Here is an 11,894-nt window from a genome sequence, read left to right as displayed (position 1 = left end):
GCCAAAACAAAAGAAATTCCTCATTTCCTCACTTCCCTCCAGTAAAAACAATGGTGTGTGTGTGTGTGTGTGTTTGCACGCTACCTGCAAAAGGCTATGAAATACAAAATACCATTGCATATCAAATGTTAAATAAGATTGTGTTTTAGTTATTCAATACTGCTAAATATTGACTGTTTAAATTTAGATTTGGAAGTGAAGTATCACAATGTATCAAACGAGAATATCAAATGGAACTCAAGCAAATATACACCAGAGAAGATGGAATCTTTGGTCTTCCAGATGTTGTCAATTTCCCATTTGCTTTGACTGTCCCTATTATGGGAAGAGTCCTGCTGGATCAGATTTGAGGTCCACTTAGCTCAAATACAATAGCTGACACCCATTTAAATTCAAACTGCATTTTCTGAGCCAGGTTTGTTCCAGACCTGATAGTCATAGTTTCACAACGTGGATGACATGAGAAACTGATCAATTAGTCCAGGAATTAATTGCAGCAAGGCTTTACACAATGGAAAAAAGACATATCAAACTTTCTATGGCAAAAGAAAAAAGCTGAGGATTAAATATAAAATATTAATAGATGAAAGGCAAAGAGGGGGATTTGCTCTTCCGGATCTGAAACTCTACTATGAAGCAACTTGTTTAAGTTGGATGAAAGAATGGATTGAACTGAAGAATGTGAACATATTGGATTTAGAAGGGGCCAATTTGATTTATGGGTGGCATGTGTACCTATGGTATGAAAAAACCAAGGTTCACAAGGGATTTTTTAATCATGTGATTAGAAGTTTATATAAGGTCTGGATGAGACATAGAGATATCTTAGAAAGAAAAACTCCTGGTTGGATATCACCAGTAGAAGCAGTTGCAGTAAGGTTAAATATGGATAGGACTTGGGGAAAGTATAAAGATCTGCTTGAATATCAAGAAGGTAATATAAAATTAAGAGATAGGCAGGAGATTTCTAACTGAATACCTGACTGGTTTCACTATTTTCAAACAAAGGAGGTGTTTCAAAAAAGATAAAGAAAAAAGACAAAGAAGGTTCAGAATTTGAAAAAGGGATTTTAGGACCTAATAAAAAATAATTTCTATTTATATAAATTATTGTTAGAATGGGAGATAAAAGCTGAACTTATAAAGGAGGCAATGATAAAAAGGGTCATTGACATTGGTCATAATATTGAAATCAAAATCGTTGAATGGGGAAAATTATGGAATTTTACACTGAACATTTCTGCATGCTATCAAATAAGAGAAAATATGCAAAAAATGCAATATAGATGGTATTTGACACCAGTTAAATTGGCCAAAATGTATAAAAGAGGCTCAAAACTTTGTTGGAAATGCCTAGAAGTTGAGGGCACATTTATTCATTTATGGTGGAAATGCAACCGGGCAAAGGAATTATGGGAGATAGTGTACAAGTTTTTTTTAAAAAAATTAAATTCACAAATCCCAAGAAACTGGAAGCATTCCTTCTAGGCATGCTTGGGAATGAGTTACCCAAAAAAGCCCACAAACTCTTTCTATACGCAACAACAGCTGTGAGTATGGTATATGCAATATATTGGAAACAAAGAGACCCCAGGGGATGAACAACGGTTAAATAAATGAATTGAATATGGTGAGCTTGCAAGGATGTAAGAAACCAAGATGACAAATGGATGAGAAGTGAGTGGGAGTATTTAGGGGAATATTTACAAAACAAAAATTGATCTCAAATATAAATTCCAGGCAGGCGGTATCTTATGACCAGCAGTTGACAATGTAAAGGTTATGAGAATGTGGAAATTAATGTGTATTCAGCTAAGTAAGATTTGTAAAGAACTGTTATGGAACGCTGGGTGGGAAGTCCAAAATGACTGCTGTAAAAGAATGGAAAATGTTGCAACTATAAAACTGAAAACTCAATTAATAATAATAATAATAATAGCAAGGCAAGGAGAAATGATGGCACATGCAGGTAGAAAGTTCATGCACATTCTCTGATGAAGTGTGTTATTACAATGCGGTATGGCTGTAACAGGCATGTTTTGTAAGGTGGTTGACCATGATATATGGACTCATCTATCCTTTGACTTGCTTTGGACGTGTGCAGGGACAGTTTCAGGTGTGAAGGAATACTAGGAAAAGTTACTTTGGCGGGCACCTCTTAAGTTGAGCTTGATGGGCTTACCTGTCCATCTTACCTGCAAGGGTGGGTGAGAGCCGCCATATTACATTTACACATGAATTAAATTTACATCTCGCCCTCCTCCTAAAGGGGCACATGGCAGCAAACCCTCAAATGATAAAACAGCTTAGAACAATTCCAACACAGAGACAGTCTGGGAAAGATAAGGATTGAAAAGGCTTGCTTGAAGAGAAAGGTCCTCAGTAGGACTAATGGGAGGGCAGAAAGGATCTCCTGATAAGATCTCCACTGAAGACCCTCTTCTGCCGAGTGCAGTGATCAATATCTTGATTAATCACAATACCCCAAAGCGTCTTACCTAGTGTCATGCCAGGACATTGGGGATATGTAAAGGAAGGCTCACAGACCCAACTGTCCAACGTGGAGGGGCAGAGGTTGGTGCTGGTAGGCCCTGCTGGAGAAATTCCCCTAGGTTGCCAGGTGATTATGTCAGGCCTTTATCACGGGTGAAGAACCCTCTGTGACTGCTTGGAAAATCTGGCATGCACCTTCCCCTTAAGTTTGATGTTGGCAGTAATGGATATACACGTTGACACTCCTTGGCAAAACTCACCATGGCCATTTTTATAACCCCAAAGTCACAAAATGGAAGTTTCAATGTTTTTATTCAAAGCAGCTTCTCACAATGTATAAATACTGCATATTAACACACATGAAAAATACAACTTCTAAGGCACCCAGAAAAATGTGTTCATACACTAGTTTACAGGACCATTGACAAATATATTGTGTACAATTTGATCTAGACAGTCAATATTTGATAAATCAGAAGAAACTAGTACTGAACTAGCTTCCAAAATATTATTTACAACACTGTGGTTAAGGGGTGCCCTATACCCTCATATTTGTTATATACTGTGCACTCTCCTTCATCACAAATATTGGAAACTGTTCCCATCTTATTCTATGCTATTTGGACAACAAAATAACTATGGGCCTAATCAGAAAATGTTTTAATTCCTTTGTGCAAGACACTCATTGGAAATCAAACAATCTTCACAGATTAAATTTGCAATTCTGCTTTTTTTTTTTTTTTTGGTTATTTGCTTTATCTCCAAAGTTTGGTAATAAGCCTTACCAATAGGCACTCCATCATTTACTGGCTATCTTTCATGTTCCAACATGTTAAAAGCAGATAGACCTACAATGCCTATCCTGCCCTTTTCTCTATCCCTGAAATGAATGATACAAAATGCATGTTGAAAGGGAATCAACAGACGACCCTTTGCTGTACAGATAAACTGCTTCATTTTTTAACTTCATTCATTAGGATAATTGACAACTCTTTGGTCCTTATTTTTTTAATGGAAGATACATATAGATTTATATATATTATTCCCTAGAAGTTAAAATCCTGTTGACAATGTCAGTGAATTAGCAATTGAATTCCCGTGTGGTATTTAAAGTAGTGGCAAAGAGATTTAAGTATGGCTTAAAAACATACAGTTAATTGGGTAGACAGAGATAACACATCCAGGAAACGGAGTACTTAGATGCACTACGATTAAGATTGTCTGTAAGTCCCTTATGTAAACTTCTTTAGTGCCTCCTAAAGAGAGTTGGCTTCAGTCAGATTTGACTTTTATAGACCCAGCCACCGAAAAAAGAGAGAGCCTGAGATTGAGTAATGTGGCTGGGCGGACAGTATGCAGAGTTTATATCAAACAATACCCACACCGACAAGCCTAACTATGTTGTTTGAAAGAAACAACCCGTATTAATCCATATCACAAGGAAAAAACTTAAGGCCTTGCATTCTAAATTTGCCAAATGTCAGAATGCTTCAACTGGGGGCGGGGGGAGAGAGGAAATTTCTTCAGATCTAATTAGACATGATGATGACACAACTCATTGCTTAGAAGGTAGGTTGTACTGAACACTTTCTCTGTCTGTGTGTTTCCTATCCTGAGAACCACCTCTCCCTAGCAACTTGCCCCTCTAGAGAGCTTATACCTGGTTTTAGAGTCTGGATAGGAGGAGGCAACTTGAGCGGAGGGGAGAGTTTCAGTGGGGAAAAAGATGTGTGAAGAAAGGTGGCCGGCATGAAGTTTTCCCCATCCTCTGTTTTTATATCTGCATGATGGCAACTATAACAAGAAGAATAAAAGTTCTACAACATGGGTCTGTTGCCATCACATCTAATTGGACCCTCCATCTTACTTATGCAGTTAACAACATTTGATTCAACCTAGTGGTAAGGCTTATTCACAAATGCACTAAATTTACAAATTGTACCTTAAACTCTGTTATTTCAAGGTTGGGGAAAAAACAAAAGAAATAATAAAACAACACCCTGCCTGCATATATAAGTGTAAAAGTGTGTATTAGAATTCTAAGAGGAAAACAATTGGCACCAACCCCAGGATGCTTGAGATTAAAATAATGGTTAACCATTGTGGAAAAAGATTGCCTAAAACGCTTACCCTAATCTACCACGGAAATATAAAAGTTTATATTTTTGAAAATATATACTTATTAAAGTTGGACAGCTTATTCATTGAAACAGAAGGTTACCCAACTAAAGCCACACTTTATGTACAGCGAAAATGTACATGCAAGAGAAACACACAGAAATAAATTGTTTCATTTTACCATATCTACAAATGCAAAAACTGCCAATCCTTAAAGATTTGTACAAAACAATTTACATGAAATAATGTAACATACTTAACAACAAATTTGCATGTATTTTTTAATTAAATACTGTGAATATTCATAAAAGTATTCGGTCTAATATATACAGTATACCTATACAGCTGAATACCCAGTGACAATAGAAAGAGAAAACAAAATAAGGAAGTGTATTAAAAAATAATCACTGCCCATTTTTCTTTAAAAAATTAAATGGAAATTAAATTAACCACCTAGACATGATTTTTTTTTTTTAAAGCTTTGGAGCTTTCAGAGTTAATTTTTATGAAGAAATGGTACTCAGTTTTGTTCAGCTATTAATTTGCCAAGGCAAATGAGATGGTTTTGAAAATGCTGTTGAAGAAACAATGTCGAAAAATCAGATACATTATGAAAAACTGCTGTTCAAAACCCAAAATGTCGCACTCCCAAGAGTCTACACAGAGCAATAATTTTCCCATGCTGCAAGGACTTTCCACTGGTTCGTTAAAATGTCTGACACATCATTTGGGGTTGCACCACTTGTTTAGAGACATGAAAGCATGTTTTTGAAAGATGTTTCCCCATATATTTCAATACAATTATTTGCCCTGCAAGTGCACATTCAAGGGTATGACTCCAGTTCACACGTTGACTCTAAGGAAGTCAACTGGACGAAAATGATTCGTGGGTTTGTTAAGACGGTTCATGGCTGAGAATAAGGGAGGCATCAGCCCTTGACTGAGGAATGCGGCCTTGGCTTCTGACACTTGTGGGTAACAAGCCTTCCACAAGCCACCTTGAATATTGCTTTCCAAAAATATTTAGACAAATCTGAACAAGAAGCCAGACTCTGCATTGATTTGTAAGCAGATCCCCGTGGATGTGCTCTAACTAGAAGGTGGAGCTTTGCCAAATATGAAGCAAAAAACAGAACAAAATAAAAAAAAATCCAAGCACAGTAGTCGAATTTGGAACCTCTGAAAAGTAAAAAGAAATGGAAAGTATGTTCTACTTAACCTTGAAAGGGCAGCAAAATAGACAGACAGAAAAGACAGACAGATAGGGAAAGTCGTGGAAGCCAATCTCTGTATTCCATGAAATCTGAGAGATAATGTGAACCCTCAGTCTGTTCCCAGGATTCCTTTTTTTTCTTTTTTGCAATCTTAAGAGAACAATAATTTTTTAGAGTAGTCGGAAGATGCAGAGCCGCCATACAGAGCACTAGAACAGCCCACACCTTTTATCTTGATTGGACTTGCCAGCTTCTTTGCTTAATCTGAAGAACGCATTCCTTCTGGTATTTTTCCAGATACTTCAAACACATAATAAACTGATGCAAAAGAATCTATTCATTAGGGTCACATTCTAATAGTAAATGACCATAGACTGTTCTGAGGGAAACCTGTGGAGAGTCTGGCCACCGAGGGCTGGAGAATGAAAGAAGTATGAAAGCCTTTCCCCGTCTAATTCATGATCCTCTAGCAGCTTCTTGCTGGCCTCTCTCAACGTTCTCCAAAATATACTACATCACATCTGAGGAAGGAGGCTAATGAAGGTAAGGTTCTAAGTTTCATAGCACAAAGGAATGCTTAATCCTTTGTTGGCGCCACAAGTTAGGCACCATTCACCCTGTTATTAATGTTGAGCTAATAAGAAAATAGTAAACATATTAGCTTTTCTTTTAAATGTAGCACCTGCTACCTATGCCTCAAGTTGTCAGGAGACTTGTGTAAAACTCACAGCTTCGGCATTTGATTGGTTTTCTTAAGGTATCTAAAATGATGTCTACTCTCTGCTGCTTTTTAATGCCCTACAGCACTCCTGCTTTATCTTGTTTTTATTGTACGCACAGCTCAATTCGTTTACTGTAAACCACAGAGCTTGTGTACTCGTGCAAAACAGTTGTCCAATCCGGGGAAATCTGAAAATGATAATTATATATTAACTAGACGAACAATCAAATGTGTATGTATGTGCACACACACACACACACACAGAGCAAGACACAAATAAATAAATTAAATAAATTCACAAACAGAGCGGGGAAAAACACAAATCCAAGTAGGTTCTTTTTCTTTTCTCCAAAATATTTTTTTTTACATCATACATATAAATTATACTCTCCCCTTTTAAATTTTTCCCATGGTTATTCTTTCAACGAACAAAACAAAATTATTAAAATATTTCTAAAGTGGGCCCTGAAAGCGTGGCTTTGGCCCAAATTCTAAATTGAGCCACTTAGGTCAACGCAAAGATAAGTTGCTTACAGTAGCAAGAATAAATTAAATTTTAAAAAAGAGACAACAATTGATTTTTGCAGTATGCCTTGATGGGGTACACTCGTGCTTTCTAGCACATGCAATGTACGCTTCTCTCTAGGCAAGTGTACATTGAGATGCAGTTCTTAATACATCTGTCTCTTCCTTTGTCGAACAATAATCAAACCTGCTAGGAACAGCCACTGAACTTCTCTATTTAACTCACAAGGAAACTGACACAACCATAGGTATGTTAGATACACTATCACAAATTCCTCTGAAGGATTTGCTGGGTCTGGGTTTGATTTTTATATTATTTTCTCAAACCCTGGTGACGCCTGAAATCGCTTTACTCTTGGAACATTCTTCCTCCCTGCTCTTTCAGAGTTGCGCAAGGATGTCAGACTTCGTATATTTTGTCTTGCAGATAACTGAACAATGAATCTAGTCCTTTGGAAGAACTCCAGAGCTGTTTTAACATCTGACATTCTTTCTCATTCACATCTTCGAGGCCAGATTTAAGGAAGCTCCGGACCAGGCATTTAGATTCTTCCAGTACCTAAGAAAAGAAATTGTTAAGCTCATTTATCATTTCAATTTATTCACTCTTTGGAAACATCAGCTGGCCCAGAACGCAGCTGCAAAAGTGTTAGTAGGTGCTCCTGAGGTAGAAACTCTGTAAAACCCATTATGAGTGAGGCCAGTGTCACTACACAAGAGGACGGCCAGATTAGGAGTTTAGGAGGAACCAAACATCTGAATGTTAGTGAAACAAACAACTCCAGAGAAGAGGCAAAGAAGGTTCTAAATCTAACACATTCATTTTCTAAGTACTGTAGTTGGGATAATGTAGTTGGGATTATCCAGTGGGATAATGGGGTGACAAGAGATGGTTGGAGAAAGGATGAAACAGCTAAGATGATGCCTTTTTTCCTATACAGCTTGGAAGGTCTCTGGACTCTGACGAGAAGGTGAGACCCTTATCTGTGTCTCGCCTTTGGTGGAAGAATGTCTGGATGGGACAAGAGAAAAGGTCTTCTCAATGGCTAAAGCCAGATTATGGAGCACCTGGCTCCATGATGTGCAGTTGGCTTCTTTATGCAATGTTTTCCACCAGTTACTGAATTACTTTTTGTTCTGGCAGACTTTTATGTGCTAGACCAAGGGTGGGGAGTCTCAGGCCTCAGGGTAGAATGTGGCCCTCAAAGCCTCTCTATCCGGCCCTCAGACCTCTCTCTCCATGCCACAACCCTCACTAGCCATACTCTGTACCTTCTCCATGTGCTGTTTATTGGATGCAGTGTGTCCTTGAAATGCAATAATGCCTGGATGGAGAGATGTATGTGTAGAAGCCTCTGTCTTTTGTTGGGGGTGGAATGTAGCCTAAGATATCAAAGTAAGAGGCACACCCGTTGCTCTGCTCAATTTCTGCCTCTGGTCCCAGACAGTTTGGGCATGTGGCCCCTGGAAGGTTGCTCATTGAGCACTGTAACCTTCGCTCGTGACTCTCTGCCTGACCACTCTTTCTTCTTCTGTTACAGTGGGGATGGGAGCTTTTTTATTCTGAAGGCCATGCTCCCCTCATGGGCAGCCTTCTGCAGGCCAGCCATGGGTGGAGCCCGAGAAAAAAAGTGAGTAGAGCTGTGAGGATGATATACAGTGGTACCTCGGGTTAAGAACTTAATTCGTTCCTGAGGTCCGTTCTTAACCTGAAACTGTTCTTAACCTGAGGTACCACTTTACCTAATGGGGCCTTTCGCTGCTGCCGTGTGATTTCTGTTCTCATCCTGAAGCAAAGTTTCCTAACCCGAGGTACTATTTCTGGGTTAGTGGAGTCTGTAACCTGAAGCGTATGTAGCCTGAAGCGTATGTAACCCGAGGTACCACTGTACCTTTGTACAACAGGTTGCCTTCCTGCCATGCAAAGCCAGACATTTCTACACATGTACACACATTCCTCTACCCAGGCAAGTGAGGGGTAGCCTCAGTTGCCTCAGGTGGCAGGCTCGGGGCAGCTGGGAGGGGTGGCAAATCTGGGCCCCTGAGGACCATGCTACCGGACTTTTCCTGTGCTTTTTGCCCACAGCCCCTGCCTGGGAAGAGTGAGGCTGCAACTGCCTGCTCCTTTCTGACCTCCTTTTTTGCTTCTCTTGTTGCCTTCAGTGCGCTGGGGCTTCCCCAGGCTGCCCCCAGTTTTCTCAGGAGGCGGCAGCAACAGAGACAGTGGTGGCAGAGCACCATTTTCTGTTTTGCCTCAAGTGGCAAAATGTCTTGGGCCAGCCCTGGTCCTGAGGGTCAGAAATACAGGCCTGACACTCCCCACCCTTGTTTTACAGGCTTCCTTATGTGCATAGCTACATTTCATCTTCTTATGAAATCAGAAACAAGGATAACAATGGAAACAACAATGGGGAATGCAGGATCCGGCTAGGGGCATTGTCAGATCAATTTATGTGCTTATCGGCACAATCCGCAAGAGCTTCAGTGCCTTTTCAGTCTGTGCTTCTTTGTGGTTCTCATGCCACGTGAGATGTTATCTGCAATTCATTTAATTAAAAGTGCCTCGCTGTGTCTCCAAACCTTTCCTCTGAAACAAGTACCTGCTCTGTCTTTGCTGGAGAAGTGTGTGGCAGAGCTACAAACTTTTATTATAAAAGGTGAGAAAAATATTCTATTTTTCTTTGGGTTGAAAATCAGATCCCACACATGACACATTATTTGAAAATCAGGACTACTCTTGAAGAACATTTACTGTGCATATGTAGGCTGTGCAAATGTAGTGTGTGCAAATGAACGATTTCCTCTCTGAAGTGGATCTCTGAGAAACTGAGTCTGCAGCAGAAGCTCATAGCCTTGATTGGCTAGTACCTGTGACACCATGAGCCCCACAATGTTTCCATAAGCAGCACTGGGCTACATAGAATAATGGTCTGGCTCATTATAAGGCAGATTTAGGTATCCAAATTATAAAAAGCAAGCTTAGCAAAGATGATTCTCAGAAGGATCTGGTTGAGTTTCGTTTCCAAAAATGAACATTGCCATGCCTCAGCCAATCCCAGCGACTGCCCGTTTCTTACCACTGCACTGCAGGATGCCATTTCCTTCACCCTCAACATCACTTCTTGCCCGAACGTTGTGGGCCAGAAAACCTGGGAGACGAGTCCTCTGCTGCAGGCTTCTTGTGCCGTCAGCTTTCTTCCACAGAACAACATTTCATTTGCCTGCAATCAAACATAGCTGAGTCAAGACGCTGAAATGTGTGTGTAGATCCTCCTCAGACATCTGCATGGCTGGAATGTAGCCTCTGGTACAAAGGTAAGAGTCACAGGTCTTGCTCCGCCCACTTTTGCCTCAGCCCCTCAGCCAACACTGGTCAGTTTGGCTATGAGGGGATGCTGACCTCAGGCTGAAAAAGCGTAAGGACTCGGTTTGCATTAAGTGAGTTAAAACCATAAAGGTATGGGATGCAGGGGAAGAAATAGCAAACAACATTGCACATATGGTTGAATGAGGATTTGTCCCAATAGAAGAGAAACTCTGGATTCAGCTCACTTTCCTTGTGCAGTCCTCTTCCGTTAAGTCAGAAGTGGTCTCTCTATGAGCTGATAATGAGGCTTTGTGCCTGCAGAGGGGCACTTTTAGATCCAAGCCATTTGCCTGGATTTGGACCACCGAAATCATTCAGGAAGCAGACTTACCAGAGCAACACCCAGTATCTGTGGGAACGTGTACGAAGAGCAGCCGGCTGGAGTGAGACGAATAGTTGCATAAGGTGTCTGAAACCAGGCCTTTTCGCTCGCCCAGACGATGTCGCAGAGCGGCAAAATGGAAGCCCCCAAGCCGAGAGCAGGTCCATTGATCGCAACCACGATTGGCTTCTTAAACTGGATAAAAGCTTTGACAAAATCCCTGCAGTTTTAGAGAAGGAGGAGAACTTATTAATCACATTCCAAAAAATGTCAATCATCCCATCGGGAAATTACCGGAAATTGCTGGCAATTCTGAGAGCACTTTTTAGTGCAGAACCTCTGTTATTTTGCATTTTTGTTCCCTTTTCTGCATGCTGTGCCCTGCTTGGAAACCTTCTGTGTTAATGTGCGTGTAATAAATATATGATTATAATATATAGTGTTGCAATAAAAGGAAACAAACTTGAGAATGACCTTGCTGGATTGGAGTGAAACCTTTGGCAAGGAAGCCAGATAACTTAAGAGAAGCTCACAAATAAAGCCCATTGGAGGCAGCCACTCCCTATCACTGATGCCTATTCTCTCTGAAAATGGATTCACCTTTGCAACCTATAGGAGCACAGGAAGCTATCAATGGGTCTGGCCATTGATCCATCTGGCTCAGAACTGCCCATGCCGACAGATAGTGGCTCCCCAAGGTTTCAGGCAGAAGTCTTTTCCCCAGCCCTACCTGGAGATGCCACAGACTGAACCTGGAACCTTCTGTGTGCAAAGCAGATGTGCTATCTGCTGATCTATAGCTCCCCGGAGCAGCAAGTACACCTAAGAAGTTGGCTTATACTGGGACACACCCTTGATCCATCTAACTCAGCATTGTTTTTACTGATTCACCTTCAACATGCCAAGCAGATGCCCTGCCTGCTGGACTGCAGCCCTTCCCCACCCATTTTGGCTTGGGGTGGTTTCCTGATGTCTACGGAGGGTGAAGAAAGGCATCTTTCAGCTGCAATGCGAGCCCTACACATCTGGCCGGCTTTGCCACTTGAACAAGTGGTGCACACATGCCAGTGAATTCAGTGCTGGCTCAGCTGTCACTCTCCTTCAAACAGGATGACTGCCTGTCTTTAATTTGTA

General features: G+C 40.6%; 1 protein-coding gene and 1 long non-coding RNA gene across 2 annotated transcripts in view; both read right to left on the bottom strand.

Moving 5' to 3' along the window:
• Positions 1-2,788: 2,788 nt before the first annotated feature.
• Positions 2,789-11,894, bottom strand: part of CDYL2 (chromodomain Y like 2) — a 67,143-nt gene continuing 58,037 nt past the window's right edge. The window contains exons 5-7 of the mRNA XM_083452623.1: positions 10,770-10,980; positions 10,149-10,292; positions 2,789-7,630 (exon numbers count right to left, since the gene is read on the bottom strand). Coding sequence (XP_083308749.1) covers positions 7,472-7,630; positions 10,149-10,292; positions 10,770-10,980 — 514 coding nt within the window. The 3' untranslated portion in view covers positions 2,789-7,471. The remainder of the gene's footprint in view (positions 7,631-10,148; positions 10,293-10,769; positions 10,981-11,894) is intronic.
• LOC310683116 lies at positions 8,520-9,413 on the bottom strand. The gene is made up of 2 exons (XR_014514295.1): positions 8,972-9,413; positions 8,520-8,737 (listed from the first exon to the last, which is right to left on the bottom strand). It is a non-coding gene; the product is annotated as an uncharacterized lncRNA (long non-coding RNA).

This window comes from Podarcis tiliguerta (assembly GCF_965153285.1).
Source record: "Podarcis tiliguerta genome assembly, chromosome: 8".
Taxonomy (NCBI): Eukaryota; Metazoa; Chordata; class Lepidosauria; order Squamata; family Lacertidae; genus Podarcis; species Podarcis tiliguerta.
Note: the sequence above shows the minus strand (reverse complement) of the source record. Positions and strands in the feature narration are given on the sequence as shown.